This window comes from Balaenoptera acutorostrata, chromosome 2 (genome assembly GCF_949987535.1).
Source record: "Balaenoptera acutorostrata chromosome 2, mBalAcu1.1, whole genome shotgun sequence".
NCBI classification, from domain to species: Eukaryota; Metazoa; Chordata; class Mammalia; order Artiodactyla; family Balaenopteridae; genus Balaenoptera; species Balaenoptera acutorostrata.
In genome coordinates this window covers 65,916,159-65,943,497 of record NC_080065.1, presented here as the reverse complement: position 1 = coordinate 65,943,497, position 27,339 = coordinate 65,916,159, and the positions used below count along the sequence as shown (strand labels likewise).

At 39.6% G+C, this 27,339-nt stretch overlaps 1 protein-coding gene across 4 annotated transcripts in view; it reads left to right on the top strand.

Annotated features, from left to right (window-relative positions):
• ARSB (arylsulfatase B) overlaps positions 1–27,339 on the top strand; it is a 182,862-nt gene that overhangs the window by 28,924 nt on the left and 126,599 nt on the right. For all 4 annotated transcript variants that reach the window (XM_007175876.2, XM_057541086.1, XM_057541089.1 and 1 more), the window contains exons 3-4: positions 7,054–7,244; positions 14,398–14,605. In XM_007175876.2, the coding sequence (XP_007175938.2) occupies positions 7,054–7,244; positions 14,398–14,605 (399 nt within the window). The remainder of the gene's footprint in view (positions 1–7,053; positions 7,245–14,397; positions 14,606–27,339) is intronic.

Here is a 27,339-nt window from a genome sequence, read left to right as displayed (position 1 = left end):
AAGAAAAATGAAAAATCTCAAACACTCTAACCCTACACTTAAAACAACTAAAGAAAGAAGAACAAAGAAAACCCCAAAGTTAGCAGAAGGAAAGAAATCATAAAGATCAGAGCAGAAATAAATGAAGTAGAAACAAAGAAAGCAATAACAAAGATCAATAAAACTAAAAGCTGGTTCTCTGAGAAGATAAAATTGGTAAACCCTTAGCCAGGCTCATCAAGAAAAAAAGGGAGAGGTTGCAAATCAATAAACTTAGAAATGAAAAAGGAGAAATGACAACTGATACTGCAGAAATGCAAAGGATTATAAGAGACTACTACAAAAAACTATATGCCAAAAAAATGGACAACCACGAAGAAATGGACAAATTCTTGGAAAGGTACAATTTTCCAAGACTGAACCAGGAAGAATTAGAAAATATATAAACAGTCCTATCACAAGTAAACAAAAGTCCAGGACCAGATGGCTTCACAGGTGAATTCTATCAAACATTTAGAGAAGAGCTAACACCCATCCCTCTCAAACTCTTACAAAAAATTGCAGAGGAAGGAATACTCCCAAACTCATTCTATGAGGCCACTATCACCCTGATACCAAAGCCAGACAAAGATACTACAAAAAGAGAAAATTACAGACCAATATCACTGATGAACATAGATGCAAAAATCCTGAACAAATAGTAGCAAACATAATCCAACAGCATGTTAGAAGGATCATACACCATGATCAAGTGGGATTTATCCCTGGGATGCAAGGATTCTTCAATATGCGCAAATTAATCAATGTGATACACCACATTAACAAATTTAGGAATAAAAACCATATGATCATCTCAATAGATGCAGAAAAAGCTTTTGACAAAGTTCAACACCCATTTATGATAAAAAAAAAAAAACTCTCTGGAAAATGGGCATAGAGGGAACCTACCTCAACATAATAAAGGTCATATATGACAAACCCACAGCAAGCATCATACTCAGTGGTGAAAGCATTTCCACTAAGATCAGGAACAAGACAAGGATGTCCACTCTCACCACTGTTATTCAACATAGTTTTGGAAGTCCTAGCCACAGCAATCAGAGAAGAAAAAGAAATAAAAGGAATACAAATAGGAAAAGAAGAAGTAAAACTGTCACTGTTTGCAGATGACATGATACTATACATAGAAAATCCTAAAGGTACCACCAGAAAGCTACTAGAACTAATCAATGAATTTGGTAAGGTTGCAGGATACAAAATTAATGCACAGAAATCTCTGGCATTCCTATACACCAACAATGAAAAATCTGAAAGAGAAATTAAGGAAACACTCCCATTTACCATGCAACAAAAAGAATAAAATACCTAGGAATAAACCTACTTAAGGAGGCAAAAGACTTGTACTCAGAAAACTATAAAACACTGATGAAAGAAATCAAAGATGACATAAACAGATGGAGAACTGTACCATGTTCTTGGATTGGAAGAATCAATATTGTAAAAATGCCTATACCACCCAAAGCAATCTACAGATTCACTGCAATCCCTATCAAACTGCCAATGGCATTCTTCACAGAATTAGAACAAAAAATTTTACAGTTCATATGGAAACACAAAAGACCCTGAAAAGCCAAAGCAATCTTGAGAAAGCAAAATGGAGTTGGAGGAATCAGGCTCCCCAACTTCAAATTATACCACAAAGCTACAGTAATCAGGACAGTATGGTACTGGCATGAAAACAGAAATATAGATCAATGGTACAAGATAGAATGCCCAGAGATAAACCCACAGACGTGTGGGCACCTAATTTATGACAAAGGAGGCAAGAACATACAATGGAGAAAAGACAGCCTCTTCAGTAAGTGGTGCTGGGAAAACTGGACAGCTATTAGAACACTCCCTAACACCATACACGAAAATAAACTCCAAGTGGATTAAAGACTTGAATGTAAGACCAGACTTAGAGGAAAACATAGGAAAAACACTCTTTGACATAAACCACAGCAAGATCTTTTTGACCCACCTCCTAGAGTAACAGAAATAAAAACAAAAATAAACAAATGGGACTTAATTAAACTTAAAACCTTTTGCACAGTGAAGGAAACCATAAATAAGACAAAAATACAAGCCTCAGAATGGGAGAAAATATTTGCAAATGAAACAACAGACAAAGGATTAATCTCCAAAATATACAAACAGCTCATGGAGCTCAATATCAAAAAAGCAAACAATCCAGTTAAAAAATGGGTGGATGACCTAAATAGACATTTCACCAAGGAAGACATACAGTTGGCCAAGAGGCACATGAAAAGATGCTCAACATCACTAAGTATTAGAGAAATGCAAATCAAAACTACAATGAGGTATCACCTCATGCCGGTCAGAATGGCCATTATCAAAAAATCTAGAAACAATAAATGCTAGAAAGGATGTGGTGAAAAGGGAACCCTCCTGCACTGTTGGTGGGAATGTAAATTGATACAACCACTATGAAAAACAGTATGGAGGCTCCTTAAAAAACTAAAAATAGAATTACCATATTCCACTACTGGGCATATACCCTGCGAAAACCGTAATTCAAAAAGAGACATGTACCACAATGTTCATTGCAGCACTATTTACAGTAGCCAGGACATGGAAGCAACCTAAGTGTCCACATCGGATGAATGGATAAAGAAGATGTGGCACATATATACAATGGAATATTACTCAGCCATAAAAAGAAACGAAATTGAATTATTTGTAGTGAGGTGGATGGACCTAGAGTCTGTCATACAGAGTGAAGTAAGTCAGAAAGAGAAAAACAAATACTGTATGCTAACACATATATATGGAATCTGAAAAAAAGAAGTGGTACTGATGAACCTAGTTGCAGGGCAGGAATAAAGAGATAGACATAGAAAATGGACTTGATGACATGGGGTGGGAGGGCGAAGCTGGGGCGAAGTGAGAGTAGCATCGACATACGTACACTACTGAATGTAAAATAGATAGCTGGTGGGAAGCAGCCGCATAGCACAGGGAGATCAGCTTAGTGCTTTGCGATGACCTAGAGGGTGGGATAAGGAGGATGGGAGGGAGGCTCAAGAGGGAGGGGATATAGGGACATGTGTATGCATATGGCTGATTTGCTTTGTTGTGCAACAGAAAGTAACACAGTATTTTGAAGTAATTATACTCCAATAAAGATCTATTTTTTAAAAATCAGGATGAATAGAAAAAGATGGAATAGTTGCTTGGCACTGAGGTTTTTTTTTTTATAAATTTATTTATTTTTATTTTTGGCTGTGTTGGGTCTTCGTTTCTGTGCGAGGGCTTCCTCTAGTTGCAGCAAGCGGGGACCACTCTTCATCACGGTGCGCGGGCCTCTCACTGTCGTGGCCTCCCTTGCTGCGGAGCACAGGCTCCAGACGCGCAGGCTCAGTAGTTGTGGCTCACGGGCCCAGTTGCTCCGCGGCATGTGGGATCCTCCCAGACCAGGGCTCGAACCCGTGTCCCCTGCATTGGTAGGCAGATTCTCAACCACTGCGCCACCAGGGAAGCCTGGCACTGAGTTATTAAAAAAAAAAAAAAAAAACCTGCCTGGCTGTAGCAGACCTCACATTCAACTCTGAGATTTGGGACTTCTTATGTTCAAAGCAAAAAAAAAAAAAAAAAAAAGCAGTCTATAAGAGTCACATTATTTATAAGTTAAATGGAAACCAGATGTTCAGGAAGAGTAAAGCATTTTCTGGCTCTTAGACCTGAGAGAAATTTCTCCTTTGGGAGAAGGTAAGGTGACAGCATCCTCAAAAACATCATTTTAGTAATAAAATGGTGGTTGTCTTATAGATGTTTCTTGAGACATTCTCTTTTATTCAAGCTAGGACCAGAGCACCAAAGTACCTTTCAGTTCCAGTGATTATATGGGGCCCACACAGTGCAGCTGATGCTCACAGCTCCATAGTGCCTAGTTGGAACCACAGTTTAAGTCGAGATGTAAGGACATCCAGACGTGACACCGTGTGCCCCACTCCCATCTGGGTTCTCTAGCAGACATTGCTTAATCAATAATGCACTCTTTCTTGATGAATCTGGATATATCCTCAGTATCCTCAAATAGCTGTTAAAAACAGGACTTGGGTGTAAGACCTCTTTGTCATCTTGGAAATTCTAGAGGAAAAAACAGCCTCTATATCCTTTGACAATTTTCAATCAGGCCTTGGCTTAACGATGGGTCGATACCTGTACTCGGGCAGCTGGAAGGATATTTTAATTGTTTTTATTAAAAACCAAATTTTAGGGCTTCCCTGGTGGCGCAGTGGTTGAGAGTCTGCCTGCTAATGCAGGGGACACGGGTTCGAGCCCTGGTCTGGGAGGATCCCACATGCTGTGGAGCAACTAGGCCCGTGAGCCACAACTACTGAGCCTGCGCGTCTGGAGCTTGTGCTCCGCAACAAGAGAGGCCGCGACAGTGAGAGGCCCGCGCACCGCGATAAAGAGTGGCCCCCGCTTGCCACAACCAGAGAAAGCCCTCGCACAGAAACGAAGACCCAACACAGCTAAAAATAAATAAATAAATAAATTAATTAAAATGAATAATGCTTTAAAAAAAAAACCAAATTTTATATTTTAAAATTATATATTTAAACCAAATTATATATTTAAAAATTCAGTTGGACAGAGGTGGAAATAATATCCTTTTATGAGGATTAAGAAGCCTAGCTGGATTTAGACAGACAGGCACCCCACCGCACATCCATGGAAGGGAGACTTGCAGAGAAGGAGGGCATGATGAGCATGCGGTTGTTGTCACTGTTATGACTCAGATGTTCTGTTAAAAAGCAGATGATCGTGGGCCTGGTTGCACAGCTCTGAGTACACTAAGAACCTTTGAACTGTACAACGTAAATGAGTGATTTGTATGATATGTGAATTATTCTCAATAAAGCTGTTAATTACAGCAGTCAGAGATTTAATGGTTCAAAACGTAGTTTCTCATTTTTCCCCAAAAAGCATCGGCTGCCATCTTCTTTAGACTCAACATGTAAGTTCAAATTTGTGAATCATTGTTATGAGAAAGTTCTGTGTGCCTGTCACATGGTTGCTTGATATTAGTTTGGCCAAGTATGTGAATAGATAGTTCTATTATGTGAATAAAGAGTTCTATTGGAATCCTGTTTGTACTAACTTTTTAATATTTATGGTTTATGCATCTTTTTATCAAGTATATCCTCTGCATGTATTTCCCCAAATGATAGAAAACAGCTTATTCTTACAGATAAAGAACCTGAAGTGATTCTTCAAGGTGTTACCAGCAGTTACTAACCCCAAATAGAACACCAGTGTCCTGACCCCTTTAATTACCCATATAAGGACTGAAATTATTTTCATGGATACATTTGTTTTTCGATTACATATTAATTAGCAAACACATTGGCTTTCCCTTTCTGTTATACATGTAGGAGAAAAGATTACCATTTAAAGAGTTATCTTAAAACTAGGATATTCGGGCTTCCCTGGTGGCGCAGTGGTTGAGAATCTGCCTGCTAATGCAGGGGACACGGGTTCGAGCCCTGGTCTGGGAAGATCCCACATGCCACGGAGCAGCTGGGCCCGTGAGCCACAATTGCTGAGCCTGCGCGTCTGGAGCCTGTGCCCCGCGACGGGAGGGGCCGCGATAGAGAAAGGCCCGCGCACCGCGATGAAGAGTGGCCCCCGCTTGCCGCAACTGGAGAAAGCCCTCGCACGAACCGAAGACCCAACACAGCCAAAAATAAATAAATAAATAAATAAATAAATAAGAAAATCCTTTAAAAAAAAAAAAAACTAGGATATTCATTGTATTTAGGACCTTGAATTTACTGAATCATGGAAAAGGAGGAAATTAAATTAAAATGAATTCATTTACTAGGTAAGGTATGTAGGGCTTTTAATTGTGATTATAAGAAATATTTAGAACTGGGGAAAGAGGCCAATTTTATTATCTTCATTTTAATGTTAATAAGCAGTGTTTGTCAGGAGATAACTCAGAGTCCAGCACAGTTATTTTTTTTGGATAGCTTTATCGAGGTGTAATTCACATACCATATAATTCACCCCATTAAAATGTACAATTCATTGATTTTTAAATAAATTCACAGGGTTGTACCACTGTCACTACAATCCAAATGTAGAACATTTCCATCACCCCAAAAAAGAAACCCCATACACATAAGCAGTCACTCCCCATTTTCCCCCGACCCTCATAGCCCCAGGCAACCACTAACCTACTTTCTGTCTCTACAGATTTGCCTATTCTGAACATTTCATATAAATAGAATCATATAGCATACAGCACAGCTTATTTTAATATTTTAGGAAAATATGGAACATTTGCAGGAACAACTAAACTTGAGAAAACATTTCTCCCATGATTAAGTCTAAATTGTGGGATAGGCCACTGATGCCATTTAAATTGGGGGCAAAATTGAGATCACCAGAGGTAGAAAAATCTAATTTCAACGCCACATGTTAGTTTGCTCTTTTGGTTGTTATGTTTAGAGATCCTCTGTTTGGAAATCTTTGTGTCTTTCACCAGTGGGTGTCAGCATCTGACTAAAGATGATGCCTCCAAGAGCTACTTCTGTAAATAACCTTGAAGCCAGTCGACCAAGGTCAATATCAAGGTTATTTGAATTCTGCGTTCATTTATGTGATCACCTCAGAGTAAAAATTTGTAACAAATCACCTGAACCATATGCTATTTTAACCAGTAGCTTTAAAAGATTAAAATGTCATCACCTTTACTGAATTTAAACTCTGATTTTTAAAAACATATTTACTTGGAATCACCCACTTTGAGAGTTACGTGATAGAGCTTATATTCTTAAGACTTGGCTAAGGGATGGATCTGAATTTTTTTTACAATAACATTCTAATGCCTTATGCTAGCAAATATAGAGATGTTAAGAAATGGTGCTCTGATTAGCCTTGTCATTTGATTAGCCCTGACATGGATAATCAATTGCATTAGGCAATTAAATGCTGAAACCTTCGTTTGTTTAACATGTTTTATGCTATGCTGACTACTTTCATCTCCCATTCTCCTTGTAGGATATCTTCTAGGTAGTGAAGATTACTATTCCCATGAGCGCTGTACGTTAATCAATGCTCTGAATGTTACACGATGTGCTCTTGATTTTCGAGATAATGAAGAAGTTGCAACAGGGTATAAAAATATGTATTCAACAAATGTATTTACTGAAAGGGCTACAACCCTCATAACTAACCACCCACCAGAGAAGGTAAGTCTTGCTTTTTTATTGATATCAAAATTGTGTGAAGATAGCATCTCTTCAGGTGAATATAGGAAAAGGCCACTGTCCTTTAGGGAAAAACCTAATAAATTCTAGGGGAGTCGCTTTCAAATTCTAGAGTACCTCAGTATCAGCTGGGAAGCTTGTTAAAAATAGAAATTCCTGGAGCCCACCTCTAAAAGTCTGATTCATTAGGTCTGGGAAAAATCCGTATGTCAATATTTTAAGGAAACTCAAGGGTGATTCTGCTGCACGTGGTCCCCAGATCACACTTTGAGGAAAGCTGTGCATATAGTGTTTCCGTACAAATATAGTTTTATTATTTTAGTATCCTGTGTGCAGGTGTGGTAATTAGTAAATTGACTTTTTCAAAAAATGTTAGGCTTATGTACAAGATGAGGCATTATTATGGCAAGCTTTTTGTTAGGTATCCACAAACTTAAGGTTCAGGACAAGTTCTCTAATTTTGTATCTCCCAGCCCTCCTCCTACAAGGTTATTTTGGCTATTCTAAATATTCTGCATTCCCATGTTTATTTGGAAGCAGCTGGCCAATTTCTACCAAAAAAAAAAAAAAAAAAAGTACCTGCTTGGATTTGGATTTCATTGAATCTGCGGACCAACTTGGGGACAATAACATCTTAACAATAGTGAGTCTTCTAATCTGTAAACACGGTACACTGCTGATCCTGTTTATCCCATCCACCACACTGAAGCTATTTGTATATGTCATGTGCTGAAATCTTTTGACTTATTTACAGATAAAAGTAGAAAAGAGTCTGAATAGCCTTGACATTTGTTGTTGTCGTTGTTAATCTGGAGTTAACCTCCTGAACCCAAGTTTAAGCTGAATTCTCTGGATTTAGCTTATAAATGCCTTTAAAACTGGGTCAGATATTTGTGTTGTCAGATATTGGGTTCAAAATATGGCTTCTTTAAGAACTGTATTAACATGCCCTCAAAATTAGACCTTCAACAGGACTCTAACACAGCAAATTACAGAATGTTCAGTGTTATCCAGTTTTTCCAGTTTCCTGTGCTTTGCCTCTTTGGCAGTTACTGAAGGTCCTCAGTGCAGATCACCATTTGGATTCCTGTTTCGATACCTGTTCAGACTTGGTACCTGGCTCCTGACTCCCTTTTTGACATAGTTTCTTCATGCCTACCCTAACATAGCATTGAGTGTCTTTCCTGGTGTCTGTCCTCAGCTTTGCCCCACTTTCAGCTTTTTTTTACTCTTTCATGCTGACCTGTTGGAGTGGCCATGCTTGCTGTGGTACATGGAAGAAATTGGAATATTCTCTCAAATATGTAGACATATGCAGATTTTAAATCTAGATCTAAACCAATATTCAGGTAGTTGGACAGATAACTGCTAGGTAATTGGCTTAAGTTCTCAGTTTTCTTCTGTATGCTTGGCATGTTACAGATAAGGTTAAAAACCCAAAGAACAAGATAAGATCTTGAGGGAACTGTGGTACTTGTCCTGTCCTTTGAAGTTTGAGGTGGGCATCGTTCTACAGATAAGCAAACTGGCTTAGAGAAATGAGGTAACTTGTTCAAGGTCACAGAATCAGAAGCTGCACTGTTTAACTCCAGGGCTCAGTGCACTTAACAAGCCTCCCTAGTTCACAGTTTATATCCCAGACCAGAGACTATGAGCCCCAGTGTATGATTCAGCTTGATGGTTCCAGTATACAGTACAATGACAGTATATTGGGATCATCTGGAAAGCTTGTAAGAAACACCACTTCCAAATATTGTGATTTATTGGTCCGGGGTGGGACCCTATCACTGGTATTTAATTATCCCTCTGTCCCTACCTCCAACCAGTGATTCTGATGTGCAGTCACTATCGATTCCTCTCAAGCCCAGAGAAGCAAGCAGAAGCCAGCTGCCCTTTACAAGTTCACAATATACCACTATTTAATCATGCAACAAGTATAAGATACCTACAATAAAAATTAGTTTCCATTAAGGAACAATAGAGTATTCTCTCCCAGTGCCCGTAACATTAATCAAATAAGAGGAAGCACCTGGGGTGAAATCATTCCTGGTGGGCGGGCTGTCTTAACTCCTGTAGCGGGGGAAGGCTCAGGAACTGAGGAAAACTGTAGGCCCTAAGAGCTCACAAGCCACCCAAACCCGTGTGATTAGTATGGTGCTGCTTATAGGTAATATGGAAATTGCTGGGTGAGAGGTGGCCATTTTCCTACAGTGACTGAAATGTTCCGAAGCAATAGCCAGCCTTTTCAGCATCCCCAAAGTCAAGTTTGAAGCATAGACATAAATGAATGAAATAATCAGTAGCTGAGTAATAGCCCCAGAAAGTTTAAGACAGCAAATGCCAATGTTTATAGTTTCAATTCTCAATGAAAGGATGCAGCACACCAATTACAGGACTTTCATCATTTTATTCCAACATTGAATCTAATTCTGTGCTAACTTCTCTGTGCTATCTACAGACTGTAACATAGGCAACTTGCTCTAAGATGGAAATCATTAAAGAAATACACACAAAGTATCCACAAGCTGACTTAAAAATGTTTCTGTTTTAAAGAGCACTTGGGGAAAAAAAAGCATATGGAGCTACTTTGTAACAGAAACACAATTGGTGCTGGAATCAGGGAGATATTGCTAATAACCATTGCACAATGTTAAGAAGGAATGTCTTTTCTCTTTTTCTACAGGATAATTCCCTTAGTACTCATACTACAATGTGAAAGTAACACATTCACAAAATATCGTTTGGTTAAAAATAGCCCCCCTCAAAACTTTGCAGAATAAAAATAAATGTTTTCTCCCATACCTCATCTACTAGCAGCTTCTTAAAACAAATGTGAATTTCTAGTGGCAGACACTTACTTTTTCCTGTCACAATTTGGAAATAAATGTCTTAATTTGGAAGTCAAAGAGAATAACACTTTAAAAACATATCATGTGCTTTTTAAAAAGTTATACTTTAAATTAGGGAAATGTACTAAAGAAATGAAAATAAGGCTTTCTTCCTCACTGGAATTAGCATGATGAGAAAGGGAAATGAACCCTTAGCACCATTTTAATATGCTAATAACTTTAGGTTATAATGTCATACTTTTACTTAATACCTAAACATTTGGTCATGATTCACATTTAGGATTCCAATTTACAGACCTAAGGAACCTGAAAGGCGTACAGCTAGGGTTGGTGTAAAGGTGGCAGCTGTAACTGGGTTGGTGAGAGCAGAGATCTGGACCCAAGAAAGACCAAGGGAGAGATCAAGGTCCTGCACAAACCCGGAGATCTATGGAGATCAAACTCGGGTCCAGAACTTTGGTGTTTTGAATTAGGATATCAATAAGGTCAGAATGGGCCTGAAAGTCTCCAAAGGCCAAGGCTCCATTAGGTTGGAACGCAAGTCAGTAGACAGCATAATAATAATGAGCCCATCCCCAGGATGGCGGCTGCTCGCTTTGGGCTAACAGCGAGCTGAGGTTGGCAGGTGTGGGGAAATTGGCTATGGCTGTTTACTGGGAGGGTCTTAGGACAAGAGGCTGCAGGCGGGTTCCTGACTGTGGTGGAGAACTTGAGGGCCCGAGTTAATTGTTCTTTCCATTGGGCTACCATGTGATACTACGAAGAGTACTCTGTTGATTTTTTTTTTCAAGTTAAAAGTAGTATAGATATGTTTCACATCTAGCCCTGCTGGCAAATGAGTTGTTCCATGAATAAAGCTCACCTTGTGAGAGCTGAAACTTTATTTTTACAGTATTGGATGGAAATACTCTAAAATGTGGTACATTGGTCCTTACCTCATTAAATGGGCTACACTGTTTATCATTCTGACTCCTGGTGACCCAGAGCCATACCGATGTGTGCAAGGATGTTTGCCCATACACTAAATGGTCCTAGATCACTGCTGACGAAATGGGAAAAAGACAACTTGTTTTGTTCAAGGATCACCTTTACCTGTAAGTCTAGTTCGCAAGTAGCGCAAGGTCTTTGCGGGGCCTGTAACAGTCATAGGCCAGGGAAGACTGCATCTCCCAGGGGTTGTTTTCATTTTCTCTTCTCAGTTATGCCCCTTCTGTTTGAACTAACAGGAGCCTGACCACTGGAAAAATGGGGGAATTGTTGTAGTATTATCATTTTAATCCCTCAAGAGAGACGGTCATATCTTCAACCACTAAAGAATAATTACAGGAAAGGTTTTCAGGTAATTTCTTGCTATATTTAACAAAGTGTGTAGAATGATTTCCACACTGAATATTTATAAGACCCTTTAATGATAGTCCCAGAAACATTATTTTTTCCCCAGAGTGGTTATGAGATCTCTCCTCCACCACCCTCCCCAGCTATCGCCTCCAGGGATCACTTGTTGGCTGGAAACGACCTGCCCTCCTTCCCTTTTCCCTCCTTAACCATGGGAGCTGCCGAGTTGCCCATAATGACCTGGGTGAGCACTTTCTCCTGAAACTGTGAGCTCCCTTTCTCGTCTCTCCACCCCTGTCCACTGTAGCGAATCCAGACCAGGGTCACAAAGTCTAGTGTTTTCAAGGACCAGGCTGCTACCCTAAATAAATGAAGTCATTCAGGTAGGACAGTGGGCAGACTAGAAAATCAGAGAGCCCTTGGGGGAGGCCGGGGGTCTCTGTTTCTCATACTCCAGCCATTTGTTGTCAGATGGAGTGTGGGCCTGGAGTTGTCAGAAGTTCTGATTTTCAAGAAAATAAAAAAACTAAACAAAACAGGTTTTCATGTGACATTTCCTGATTTTTAAAACTTTGTGTGGGTTGCAGATTGTTGTAGCTTTCCAATTTTTAATCCGTCCCCATCCAGACCTTGGCTGGTGGCTGGGGCATGGGCTTGGTCTGGTGCTGAAGATCCAGGCGGCAGTTCCCACTGCAGAACCTCACTGCGCTGGCAGGTCCTGGTTGCCCCCTCACATCCTTTCCCCTCCGAACATCTTAGCCCAGGGTTCTTCCTCCCCACCTGGGCGGGGCATCTGCTTGGTTTCCCTTCACCATGGTCTGGAGGAACACGGACTTTTCAGTGTGACTTGTGTGGCTGGAGGAGAACGCGCGTGTGTCAAGGAGCAGCAGAGGCAGAGCTAAAGCCGTGTCAGAGTGGTTAGTGTTGCATTTTGGAGTTGGAATTTAGAATGTGTTCCCATGGAAACAATGTACAAACGAAGCCTAGGGTCTACATCATCATGGTTTTTATTCCATCACCTGCCTCCTTAGTAAAATAGGTTTTAAAGTGATGTCTTTGATATTGAACAGCCATTTTGAACATTTTGATTTTCGGGAGAAGGTGTTTCTAAGTTCCAAAGATCTGAACTAAAAATACTGTCTTGGGTGTCTATTTGAGTTCTATATATGTATACCCATTACTGTATCACAGTGATGTGTAATATGTAATTTAAAACAATTTATCAACAGTAATGAATGAAATATGAGCCCACCTCCCAATCTGCATTCTAACTTTTCCCCATTCCTTTATGAGATTTAAATGCCTCAAATGCTTCAACAGAATTATGTTTTTACTCTTGGGTTGAGCCAGTTGCTGTCTCTTTGAGGGTTTTCAATTCATTAAAGAATTCTATAGGAGCACAGTGAAAAGAGCCTTCAGAAAGACTCATTAAGAGGAAGAGGCTGACTCAATATCACTAACGTTAAATTCTGTAAATTGGGTAGGAGGTAAAATAGAATCAATGTAGCATACTCCTTAGTTTCCAGGAATTAAATTGGCCTTATGTTTGGTCCTAGATCAAAGACTAACAAGGCATGGTGTTCACTTGTTTTCTTATAAAGATATAAGCAATCCTTAAACCTCTCGTAAAAGGTGGTAACTTATTTTTCAGCTAAAGCAGAAAGCTAACCCATCTATTGGGACATAGCCACACTGTAATAGTGGGGTTTCCAGTAGGAAATTGCTCTGCAATTAATATGAACTTGTGCAAGTCATATGACCTTTCTAAGCCTCAGTTAACTTACCTGTAAAATGGGTGTAGTAAGGTGGTTCTGAGTATTACATGAGACAGAATTATTGGTATTATTATTATTATTTGTTTGGATCAGAGCTTTCTAGGCCATTTTAGAACTCAAGCTTTCATTTTCATAAAATTCACCCATTTAAAGTACACAATTCAATAGTAAATTCACAGAGTTGTGCAACCATCACCACAGTCTAAGTTTAGTACATTTTCGGCGCCCCCAAAAGAAGTCTTGTACCTGTTAGAAGTCACTCATCCCTCCTCTCCCCCACAACTCCCTACAGCTTCAGGCAACCACTAATCTACTTCCTGTTTCCATAGATTTGCCTATTCTGGACATTTTATATGAATGGAATCATACAAAACATGATCTTTGTGATCGGTTTCTGTCACTTAACATAATGTTTTCAAGGTGCATCTATGTTGTAGGATGTGTCAGTACTTCATTCCTTTTTACGGCTGCATCATATTCCTTTTATTGCTGTATATTGCTGAAAATATACCACATTTTGTTAATCCATTCATCAACCAGTGGACATTTTAGTTGTTTTCACTTTTTGGCTATTACGAATAATGTCACTGTGATCATTCGTGTACAAGTTTTTGTGTGGATTTATGCTTTTGTTTTTCTAGGAATGGAAATGCTGACTCATATGGTAACTATAGCTTTAACAATTTCAGGAGCTGCCAAGTTGTTTTTCAAACTGGCTGCACCATTTTACATCCCCATCAGCAATGAATGAGGGTTTCAATTTTTCCACATCCTCACCAACACTTCTTATTTTCCATTTTTAAAATTATAACCCTCGTAGTGGGTGTGAAGTGGTATGTCAGTGTGGTTTTTATTTGCATTTCCCTAATGACTAAATGATGCAGAATATCTTTTCATGTGCTTATTGGCCGTTTGTATATCTCCTTTGGAGAAACATCTATTCAAATTCTTTGCCCATTTTGTAGTTGGGTTAATTGAGTTTTATTATTGAGTTGTAAGAGTTCTTAATATATTCTAGATACAAGTCCCTTATCTGATATATGACTTAAAAATATTTCTAACCCAGTTTGTGGGTTGTCTGAATATTACTTTTATTAACTGATAAATCTGGGCTTCTCTCTATATATTTAATGCTTCCAAGCCCTCTTAACTGATTTTCACAAACTCTCTTTCCAGCCTCTGTTTCTCTACCTTGCTCTCCAGTCTGTCCATGAGCCCCTTCAGGTCCCGGAGGAATACCTGAAGCCATACGACTTTATCCAAGATAAGAATAGGCATTACTATGCAGGAATGGTGTCCCTTATGGATGAAGCAGTGGGAAATGTCGCCACAGCCTTAAAAAGCCGTGGGCTCTGGAACAACACGGTGTTCATCTTCTCCACAGGTAAGTCCGTCAATAGGAAAATCATCTCCTGGCGGAGCTTAGGACATAGTATTCAATAAATGGAATGAAGATAAATTGGAGCATTTAGCAGTTCCTTATTAAAATAAATGCTAACTGCAAGAGTGGAGACATGATAATAATGGATAGAAAAATGTGTCTAAGGAAAAAGAATTATGAGCCTTCTCCTGTCTTCCTTCAGATATCAAAATATTCCTGGAGTATGCTTGCAAACAAGCTCTCAGTAACTGAGTAAGTGTGAGTGGACAACACTCCTATGCAGGGCAGCTGGGCAGTGAATCCCTGGACTGACTTGTTCCCAACAATCTCTACAGCCCAGGCATCCTCTATGAAGAGGACTTACGCTGACTAGAGGGGTCTCTGATCAGTGCAGAGACAGATTGTGACATTATGAAGACACTTAAGAAATGGAACCATTTAAATCTAGGCTAGAGTCTCCAAGTATAGATTTTTTTATATTAAAATTTTCTGACAATAAAGTCATACATCACTGATTATAGAAAAAACAAAAGAAGGGAGAAAAATTTTTTGAAAAATCATTTTCATTATGGCAATGTCATTCTGATTCCTAATCTGCTATATATATATGTGTTTTTTTCCCCCTTCTCATTAGACATAGTTTTCTAAAATTTTCCTATGATGTGCTTTGGGTGTAGATCATGGTTTATTCATTATGCTGGGTGTTCAGAGAGCACTTTCCATCTGAAAATGCAGATCCTTTTGTTATGGGAAATTTCCTTGTATTCTTTATTTCAGAATTGTTTGGCCCTCCACCCCACCTTTCTCCTATTCTCTCTTTCCAAAACTCCTGTTATTTGGATATTGGATCAATCCTCTAATTTTCTTAGTTTTTTTCCTCCCCTATTTTCTTCTACTACTTGGGAAATTTCCTTATCATTATTCTCTAATCATTCTATTGAATTCATTGCAACCGCCATTTTTTTTCAAGTCTATTTTATTATTTTTTTTATTGGAGCATAATTGCTTTACAATGTTGTGTTAGTTTCTGCTATAGAACAAAGTGAATCAACTATATGTATACATATATCCCCTTCCCTTGAGCCTCCCTCCCACCCTGCTGCCATCCCACCCCTCTAGGTCATCACAGAGCACTGAGCTGAGCTCCCTGTGCTATGCAGCAGCTTCCCACTAGCTATCTATTTTACACATGGTAGTGTATTTGTGTCAGTGCTACTCTCTCAATTCGTCTCACCCTTCCTTTCTCCGCCTATGTCCACAAGTCCGTTCTCTACATCTGCGTCTCTTTTCCTGTCCTGCAAATAGGTTCATCAGTACCATTTTTCTAGATTCCATATATATGCGTTAATATACGGTATTCATTTTTCTCTTTCTGACTTACTTCACTTTGTATGACAGACTCTAGGTTCATCCATATCACTACAAATGACCCAATTTCATTCCTTTTTATGTCTGAGCAATATTCCATTGTATATATGTACCACATCTTCTTTATCCATTCATCTGTAGATGGACATTTAGGTTGTTTCCATATCCTGGCTATTGTAAATAGTGCTGCAATGAACATTGGGGTACATGTATATATTTTTTGTTTTTCATTTTATTATTATTTATTTATTTATTTTTGGCTGCATTGGGTCTTTGGTGCTGCATGTGGGCTTTCTCTAGTTGCGGCGAGCGGGGCTCCTCTTCGTTGCGGTGCACGGGCTTCTCGTTGCTGTGGCTTCTCTTGTTGCGGAGCACAGGCTCTAGGCGCGCGGGCTTCAGTAGTTGTAGCACGCAGGCTCAGTAGTTGCGGTGCGCGGGCTCAGTAGTTGCGGCACGCTGGCTGTAGGGTGCGCGGGCTTCAGTAGTTGTGGTGCATGGGCTAAGTAGTTGTGGCTTGTGGGCTCTAGAGCGCAGGCTCAGTAGTTGTGGCGCACAGGCTTAGTTGCTCCGCGGCATGTGGGATCTTCCTGGATCAGGGATCGAACACATGTCCCCTGCATTGGCAGGCGGATTCTTAACCACTGTGCCACCAGGAAAGTCTCTGGGGTACATGTATCTTTTTGAATTATGTTTTTCTCAGGACATATGCCCAGTAGCAGCAGCCACCATATTTTTTAATTGTCAAAAACTCTTTCCTGTTTTCTGATAACTCCTTTTTTGTAAAGTTTGTTTTTATTTTATAAATGTAATAATTTATTTCTCCAAAGCCTGCACTCTTAACCATTAATTTTATATATATATATATGTGAATGTGAGTGTGTATGTAGGTATGTGTATACATATACATATATGTGTGTATTAGGTATACACATACATGTATTTTTTTTTTACTTTTTAAAAAATTTTTGTCAGAGTATAGTTGCTTCACAATATTGTATATATTTTTAAGTTTGCTTGTACTCCCAACTTTGTCTCTTTCTCTTCTAAGGTCATTTGTATCTTTGTTTTGGTCTGTCTTTCATGAAGGAGGCTTTTTCAGACCCCTAGTGATCCTTGGCTAAAACCCAAAAATTTGATTGGAAACTCCAAGGGTGAGGTCAGGACTTGTCATCTGGTAAGTTTTACTGTAAAGTGACTGTGTGAGAAGTATGAGGTGACACATTGAGGAATTAATCTGGGTATTCTACTTATAGATTTTTTAAAGAGTTGTTTTGTTTTGTTTTGTTTTGCTTGTAATTAGGCATGGTTATGGAACGTAGCATTTACTGAGTACTTACCATGTGTGGGACATGGTTCTAAGTGCTTTACATGAATTAGTTCAGTTAATCCTCACAGTAATTCTCTGGGGACTCTTATTATCCCATCTTGCAGATGTGAGAACTGAAGCACAAAGAGGCTAAGTAACTTGCCTAAGGTCACACAGCCAGGCAGAGCCAGGTGTCACCCTTTCTGCCTCTGACACGATGATCTGGAAGTTCTTACTGGACCTCAAGATATAGCAGTGCTTTCCCCGAGGTGTGCTGCAATTTTGATTTGTTGAGAAGCCTCAGCAGGGCCGGGATAGCATCCACCCTGACCAGCCTTTTTCAGTTGCTTTAGTGCTATACAAATACTATAATTTTCTAAGTGTGTCCTGCTGTGAAAAAGGTTGAGTATAGATAACATATGTTTTCCCCAAAAAACTTACCCTTCAGAAAAGCGGGCAACATCTTATACTTAAGTCCTTACAAGTTCTCTCATAGTCCGAGAGTCTTTTTCAATTTCCTTTATTTTGAACAGCCTGGTAAAGCGCTTTGATCAGTGCTGGTATTGAATGCTTATAGAGGTCACTGGAAAGAATCAATTAAAAAGGAGTCCAAGACATTTAATACTGATTTAGTAATTATTCCTGGGAAATGACCTCACTGTTTTAAGAACTGGAAGTTATAGGTTTGTGAAACAAGCCTTTGTTGTAGATATCACAATTATACAATTTAAGGATAAATCATATCCTGAAATGAACGTATATATGGATTGATGTATCATACGTAGACTGAGAAGTACTCAGACAGAAGTGAAAATGGTAGCTCTGGAAAACTGTTAAACGTCTCAGGGTGGCTCCTGTGACAACAGATACTGATGTCAAGTGTGCATGGGGAGAGGTGGAATACAGTTTTTTCATGATAAGTGAAGGTGGAAAAAAGCAATATTTTAAGATCTGTATATCTCTTTTATTATATGGTTTCAAATGTGTATACATAGATATATTTTAAATAGATAGTTGACTATTTCGTAAATATCCATAATATTTATTCAAGTCGGCAAAAATAATTTTTGGAGCTTTACACTGAGAAAATGGGAATTACCTTATAATTGGGTTGCCTTATTCTGACAGTTTGATATATTAATAGATACATTAGTCTTGGACCATCTTTGCTTTGTTGAGCTAAATCCAACTTTATAGTGTGTATGTATTTTAATTATACTGCTGGATTCAGTTTGCTAGGGTTTTATTTAGAAGATTTGCATTGATTTAAAAGTAAAAGTGGAGTAGGTGGTTTCTTTTCTCCCTGTTGGGTTTTGTTGTATTGGTTATACACACGTCGTAAAACACTTTGGAAGTTTTTCCATCTTTTTCTATGCTCTGGAACACTTTGCAGATTGTTTGAAAGATCCCTCTGGTAAGCTGGTCCCTGGAACCTTTTTAGGAGGCTTAAAGAAAATTATCTCCATAGTTTAAATTTTTTGCTTAATTATATCTAGGGGTGTGGGTCTTTAAAATATTTTAAAATTAATTTTGCCTGAAATACAGTGAGCCCTTTGATCTGCATGCTGAGATTATTTTTCACTCCAGGAAGTCTTCCTTGTTCATATTTTAGCTTATTGCTTTTGTTCTGTTTATTGCTTTTGTTCTGACTTAATTCTCAAAAATGTCTTTAATTTGTAGGTTGAATTACTGACTCAGCTTTTCTTTCATCAGTTTCAGTTTTTCATCCTTCTTCTCAGTCTGCTGGAGCTCTTTTGCAATACCAGTTAGACATTTGTGCAATTTTAATTCTGCTCCTTAATATCTCCAGTGGAGATTACTATTGATAGTATTTTTAGCATCTTTGCAATCCTTTCTTTGCCTCAATCAGTTCTTTTTTCTTTTAAGTTTGTTAGTAATAATAATGACTACTGTTTATTAAATATTTACTGCATCCCAGGCCGTTCTAGTGCTTTTCCTATACTTTCTCATTGTTAGTCATGTTTTAATCATTAAAGTTCCAAGTAGCATTGTGAAATGGGTTTCTTTATCCCTACTTTAAAAATGAAGAAACCAAAATTTAAAGAGGTTAAGTGATTTGCCCAAGTCTACTGCTATGGTCTGAATGTTTGTGTTCCCCCCAAATTCATATGTGGTGGTGTTGGAAGGTGGGGGCCCTTGGGAGGTAATTAGGTCATGAGGGAGGACCCCTCATGAATGGGATTAGTGCTTTTACAAAAGAGGCACCAGAGAGATCTCTAGCCCCTTCCTCCATGTGAGGACACAGTGAGAAGATGTTGGCTGTGAACGAGGAGAGGATTCTCACCAGAAGGTGACTATACTGGTGCCTTGACCTTGAACTTCCCAGCTTCCAGAGCTGTGAGGAATAAATTTCTGTTGTTTATAAGCCACCCCGTCCATGGTATTTTGTTATAGCTGCCGAATGGACTAAGAGCCATACATCTAATAGATGGAAGAGGAGAATTCAAACCCAGATCAACTTGAGGTCAGTACCTGTTAAACCTAATCAGCTGTGCTTTTACATCTCATCTTTTCCTTCTGTCTCATCCCATTGTCCCTAATCTCTACTTTTTGGCTTTCTACACTTCTGTTCATAAAACCCATGATTTTCCTGAATCTTTCTGAATAGAACTTTTCTAAAATCATCATTTCCATAGTAAATCATTTCCAGCTATATACTCTTCCTCAGAGTGTAAGCAGTCGAGGACCTATCCGCCCAGAGTGCATGGCCATCTCTTGGCCTCTGGTCACTGTCCCCTGGTTAATTCCTTCTCACATCTATAGCTTGGGGTCAGGTTGATGCACACAACTCGCTCTGTTCCCAGTGGCCTTTAGGCGTTGAGTGTCCTACACTCCAGTGAACCTGACTGACCTACTTCACATTTTCTTATCTTCGGGCTGCTTCTTTGGCATGGCTACCAGATTCTTCCTGTCTCCACACCTTCAGGGCTTTACTTAGGGGGGCATTTGCCAGGCCAGTGTGCCCCACTGCCAGGCCCTTTCTTCTGCCCACTGTTCTCTGGGAGTTGTGATCTCTCGCTGCGGATAGGAAGTTGAAGAGGTAGTAATGCTCTGGTCGTGTCAGATATGAGCACTGTCCCCTCCCGGGCTGCCTTCCTGCCTCTTTTCAGGTAGGCGAGTGGCTCCACGTCGAGGCAAACAGGGTAGACCAGCCCTTGTTTCTTCAGCTCAGCTTCTCCAGCCCTACAGCTTATGGAAAGTTCTCCAGCGTTCTCTCTGACATTACAGATTGTCTGTGAGTCCTGGTTTCTCGCATTGTAATGAATTTTCATCTTATTCTAACTCATCACAACGTGATGTTATTCATCTTATTCTATGTCTATGTAATTTTAGCAGAGTATTGGTTAAGAGAGGCAGCACTAACGGCCATTAGGAAGATACCATTTTAACCTGGGCGCCTATCACCAACAGCTGAGCGTTATAGTTGCTAAACTCCAGGAATCTTCACAGAAGTCTAACCCTGAGTAAAATGAGCTAAAATTAGAGCCAACTGTGGAGCAACTTGATCATGAATTAAAACTAGGAAAACTGAGTCTAGAACCTTGAAGAGAAAACGATTGATCTCAACATCTTTCTGCAGCTATTACATGTTTATATGAACTCTTATCAGAATAACCATTTTCACTTACATTTAGAGGAGAGTTTGACTATAAGGACAAACCTGATTTCCTCTGGAGACTTTTTCTGTGTTTATTGACAATTTCATTGCCTGAAGTTGAATTTAATAATGTGATTAAACCCCAAGGAAACAAGCCCTGGATCTGGCTGGTTATAGAATGGTGATTCATTTTTTCCAGTTTTCTCACTTTACTTCACTTGGCACTGCTCTTCTTCACAAGCATAAAAATACTGGGTGCATCCAAACAAATAACTATTGAATCCAGTAGTATAGAAAACCCTGACATATACTAGCTTGGTATCACACTTGTATTTAGTGAAAGGGAGAGGTAAAGGCATATATTTTTTAGGTGCAGATGTTTGAAGACACTTTAAAAAAATCTTCTTTTATAATCTGCAGGAGACCCATGAGGCTTCCTCATCCTTTGTCATTATCATCTGAGGGCTTAAGGTGGTAACTCAGTGTGCCAGCTGGGAACCACTTGCAGCAGTGGAGTGTTTGTTAAAAATGTACTTGCTGAGGTGATGGCTGCACAACATTGTGGATGTACTAAAGGTTACTGAATTGGACACACTAAAATGGTTAATTTTATGTTATGTGAATTTCATCTCAGCTTTTAAAAATACAATTTCTCAGACTCTATTACAGACTTACTAAATCAGAACCTAAATGAATGAAATTAGAAACTCTGGGATCTGGGCCCAGGAATCTTCATTTTTAACAGTAATCCAGGTGATTCTTCTGTATAGAGAAATTTGAGAACTTTTGATCTAAGGTAACTTATTCAAACCCTGGGAATTTACCTAATGAAGAATAGAGAGAGAGAGAGACAGAACCCAGTAGCACCACCATAGAGGAACCCTGACCAGATCCTGTTCGATCACACATCTCTACTTGAACAAACGGAGTAATTTATTCCAGAGCCTAAACTTTTAACATTTATTATCTGATTATCTTTCACAAAATTATGTGTGATTTAATACCTTAGAGTGATAAAGATTCTTAACTAATTCCCCTAAATCTTATGTCCCTTTCTCCCTCGTATGTTGAATTCCCTTCAAAACAACAAAACAACAAATGGAGAACTCCTTCACAGTTTAAATGTACTTATTAGGCAATTGGCAGACTTATAAATATTATAGAAATTCTGTGCCAGGAACAAAGTAATTTGATGCTGGCAAATCAATCTCACTAAGTTCTTCAGACTCTTAAATGCATTTCTGACAAAGCTAAGGAAAACCTGTTAAGTGAATAAGTGATATAGTGGATCCACACTGGCTTTCTCTTTGCAAATAGTGCTTTTTTCAACACAACTTCCATAGAGGGGAATAACAACGCATAGCTCAAAACTATGAGATGAGAACTATCTTCTCCCTAGCCAGAGGTCATTAACCCATTTCACCTCTTTAGAATTTTCACGTTAATGTCCATGCTAAAAGCATGTCGGATCACTTTAAGGTTTTATTAGTAATAGGCAGTAATGCATACGGATTTGTTGATTATTTTATTGAGAGAAAATAATAATCAATACATTTTAAAGGCCCCCAGAACAAAGTCTTGCATTTGTATTCTCTGTGACAAACCATTGAATCCACAAGCCCAGAGTCTAAGGCAAAGATGCTTCTCAATGCCTATGTTTATCAGATCTTCCATGTTTTATCATAATTCTACTTATATACTATAATATAATATCATATTATTGATATTATGAATTTCTTAGCATGAGAAACATGAAATAATCTTTACTTTCACACTTCTATGAGAAGTGGCCTTTCCCTGAGTTTATACTTAATGGAAAATATATATTGAACTGAGCATACTTATTGACTAAATTACAAGCTTTCCGATTTGTTTGGGTTTACTTTCGCCTCTTGTTTTGCACTCCATTTTAAAGGTCACATTTAAAATGGATCCATTTCTTATATTGTACATTTCTCACAGAGCTCATTAGAGCCAGAAGCCCCTGTGGAGGCGAGGGGAGTGTTAGGTTGGACAGGCTGCCCTGGAGGATGAAGCAAGGTGAGAAGGAGGTTCTACATAAAAATAATCACGTGGCAACCACAGTCACAGCAGGAGGAAGGGGCTGAAGTAAAGTCAGGTCATCCCAGTTATAGACGCAAGTACGCAGTAGGCAACCAGAGGATGAAAGAGGGGACTAAATGGCCTAGGAATTATGAGTTTCTGAAATAGCAGAAAATAGATTGTATTTCAGGTGTTTTGCGCCTGGAATTTTAAAAAATCAATGTCATTCATTATACATGGAAGATAAAAATTTAGGAACCAGTATTTTCAGTTGACAAACAAAAGCTGTGTATTGTTTATACTCCTATCTGCCAGAATGTAATGGGGACTGACTGTGTGGTAGTTTTTTTAAGAAAACAAAAAAATGAGAGTGACTGAATTTTAGCTACTAAAGAACCCAAACAATCTAATTCTTCCCCATTTTACTCTCCATGTGTGGGGTTCTCCTCGAGGCAGTGGTAACTGCTGTGCATGTGTGTGGAATATATTTGAAACAAGGCATTTGCTCCAAAATTGGAGCATTCCAGGGCTAGCTTGTGCCGGCGTTCTGTCCCAGATTCCTCTCCACTTTGGGTTTATACAGTGATTGCTGTGGTTTTCCGACTTGATCTGAGGCCCCCTGTTAGGCAGCTGAGGAAAGGCTGCCGTCTCCCTCCTTCCCAGGAGTTTAAGGAGACTTGCTGTTCCGAGGAGGGCCTGGGAACCAGGGCCGAAGCTCTTTGTGGGAGATAGCCCTGCTGTGCTCGGCCTCTAAAAGGCTGCTCATCCTTTGCTCTCAGAAGCATGAGATTCCCCCGGCCAGGCCTAAAAACAATAATAATGATATATTTGAAAAAATCCCCATCGCGTCTCTTGCTGACTTTGGCAGTTAGGTACCAAGCATCAACAAAACACTGTATACAGATATCTGCCTTCCAGGCTTGTTCCTTTCTTACAGAATAATCCTTAACCTAGTGGGAGCTCTTTTTTCATGTGTCCTTAATGAGAAAATATTTCAGAGATTATTGGCACCACGGGTTTGTTCCTTTCCGGCAGCTGTCAACCTTAACCAACTGTGGTCTCTATGATCTCTTTCCTATTTTTCTTTCACAGTATGGTCCACACTTAATCAACCCCTCCTAGGATGACTGTGCCAAGTACAGTGATTTGTTTCTTTGTTGTCTCTACTCCAGAACACTTTCTTATTTGGGCAGAGCTTTTAAAAAAGAAAAATGGCTTCAAAAAACTTAGCAAACATTAAAAATGGCATCCACTTCTGTGGAGACTACCAGCAAAACCCAAAGCTATATCTGTTTTCAAAACAGCCTGTGATCTGGTAACATGTTCTGACATCCACAGACATACACACGTTCGTCAGCAGTGTACAAGAAGGAAGGGAGTGCTCTGTTTGGACTAAGAAAGTTGGCTTTATGGTGCTGCTTTAAAATCCCACTTTGGTGTCATGTTTGATGTTAGAAGGTCTTTCTCGCGTCCAGAGGTAATAGAGCAGGCTAAATGGTGGGATCTGTTGAAAATCCAGTTCCCAAAAGTGCCCTGTGTGCAGTACATACAGCTCACATCGGGGAGTCCCTGAAGGGAGGGGCCTGATTGGTATCTGTGGTGGGTTGTGATCATCATGCTATCACCAGGTGAGGTCACCTGACCATGTGAGTCATCATTTTCTTCCTGACAACAAGAATTAGTCAGTTAATAAGCATGACTCTCGATTTTATTTAGGACAACGTGTTGGTCCTGAGGAGACCAGAAGCTAAAGATGCGAGGCATAAGTATCACATTCCCTTGGGGCTGAGGCAGGGGCCAGGCAAGTGTATGGCTTGGAGAAGTCCTTTCCCATGTCTGGGTCTCTGACGCATGCACTAGAAGGAGTTGTGTTTTCTCCCTGATCTCCAGGCTGAAAATCACTTAGTTCAAGGAGAAATGTTACAGAGGGCAGTGTGAATGGTCACAGGGAAGACTAAAAGTCTGTCGAGCCACTAGTCCAGCATAGTGCCTAGCACAAAGCTCAGGAAATATTTGCAGGTGGAGGAGTGTGCTTGCATTCGAGATCCAGCAACACACCCACCTACCAACAGGCCACAGGTCAAAGTCAAGCGAGTGGAACTGGAAGATGAAGTTTGGAAGAGAGCCTCTGGATCAGGGTCAGCAGGAGAGGCTTCATGAGGAGCCAGGATATAAATTAAACTGTGCTTGAACAATGGATAAAATATCAGCAGGCGAATGGAAAGAGAGGGCAGGGCATTTGGGGCATGGAGAGTGGCATGAGCAGACGAGCAGGGGGAGGGAAGCAAAGGTGTGTTCTGGGTGTGGTGACTAGGCCGGTCCAGCCTTCCCACTGGTGTTCAAAGGGACATCCAAAACCATGGGTGTGTCCTCCTGGAATGTTAATTTTGCTTGAATGTAGAGAAGGAAAATTATTTAATTTAACTGGTTAGTAATTTAAAACGTTTTTATATTAAAAGAAATGGGGCAAATTATGGAACAGAATACATTTAATTTCATGGATTTTTTTTTTTTTTAATGTTCAAAATCTCAGGTTTCCACTCTTGATCATTTAATGGAAGAATTTAAAGTTCTTTAAAGGAGATCAACTCCATTCATTCACCAAAAATTGCCCACTAATCCTTACCTAGAGCTTGAGGCAGGAGCTGTATTTCCTCGAAACTGCCAGTGGGAGGTGGGGCAAGCAGTCTAGCCCTTGACCACATGGCCAAGGATTTTGCTTAGCTGTGAGAGAACCCCACGTGACACTGGGACACTGCATGTCCTGGATGGCAAATCTTGATGCTGGTTGGTATGGCTCCTCTTAAAGGATGTGCTTCCGTCCCACACAACAGACATGAAGTACCTTTGTGCGCAGGTCTGGGCCATGGAGTCTGCACTCTTGCTAAGAATGAATGCAGGGAGGCCTGGCCTCCTTGGTCTCCCTGGATAATGGAATGAAGGGTCTTCAGAGGCACTTCCTGAGTCTTCAATTTCCTTTCCTTTCTCCCCTGCTGTTCCTAAGCCCTAAATTCCTGTCTCAGCTTCTCCAGCCCCTCTGGCTCACTGCTCTCTCCAGGTCCTTGCCCCCTCGCTATTCCTTTGTTTTCAGCATGTTTGGGTTGTGAATGATTAGGCAACTTAGATCACAGGTTTTGTTTTTCCTAGGCAAAGGCAAACCTCTCCCCTTGAAAGCTGTCTCCAGCTTTTCTCGGTTTTGAGAAAGCCACAGGCAGCCTCTCCAAGCTACAGTGGCATCTCAGAGGCCAACCAGAGGCCAAATTGTTGGTGGGTGAAAGAGCTTCTAGACCTTTCTTTACCATTTCTGTTTTAATTTCCATTTTTTTCTGGCATAGGTCAGATTGACTTTGTTATAGTTTTTTTTGTTATAATGCCAAACTCTGCCCAGTGTTACAGACAGCTTTCTTGTACCATGGTCATCTACTCACAAGTGAAAGGAATTAAGAAAATGTCAAGAAGAACTCAGTTAATCCAATACGAAATAGCTCACTAGCCTTCATTATTCGGGGAAGAAAAAGATCCAGATCTGTGCTGTCCAATAGGTGCCCACTAGCTGCAGAGGGCTATTGAGCATCTGAAATGTGGCTAATTTGTATTGAGATGTGCTGTAAGTATAAAAGACTGAATTTCAAAGACTTGGTATGAAAGAAGAATGTAAAATAATATCTCAATAATTTTTTATATTGATTATGTGTTGAACTGATATCTTTAATATATTGGGTTGAATAAAATATATTATTAAAATTAATTTTAACTGTTTCTTTTTACCTTTTTCAAAATGTGGCCACTAGAAAATTTTAAATTACATATGTGGCTCAGGTTATATTACTGTTGGACAGTGTTGCTCTAGATTGTAGCTTTGCAGTAATTCATTCCTTGTGGGAGTTCCCCAGGGATTATATGTTGAAGATTTTTCTCTCTTAACGATCATGCTAAGATGAAAATAACACATAGTAGACTGTAAGGTTCTACAAAGCAAGAGCTGTGTCTCTTAACCTCCTTCTTTGGAGGCAGGAGTGGTGAGGTCATTTTGCTTAGGAGGCTTGTAAACTGGCTCTGAAGATGTTTCCAAAAGCAGCCTTGAGCACTGACAGCATCATTGAAATAAGGGTATTGCCTCCCAGTGACTCTCCCGAAAGATGTGATTCCTTTGGTTGCATAAATCAGGGGTTGGAATATTGAAAAAAGAAAGAAGGCAGTCTCATTACTTGAAGTACATATTACTCCAGTGGGTCTCAGCATGTACAGAGGCACTTGGCCAAGAACGATGATCACCCTTATTATCATTTTTTTTTTATATTTATTTATTTTTGACTGTGTTGGGTCTTCGTTTCTGTGCGAGGGCTTTCTCTAGTTGCGGCAAGCGGGGGCCACTCTTCATCGCGGTGCGCGGGCCTCTTA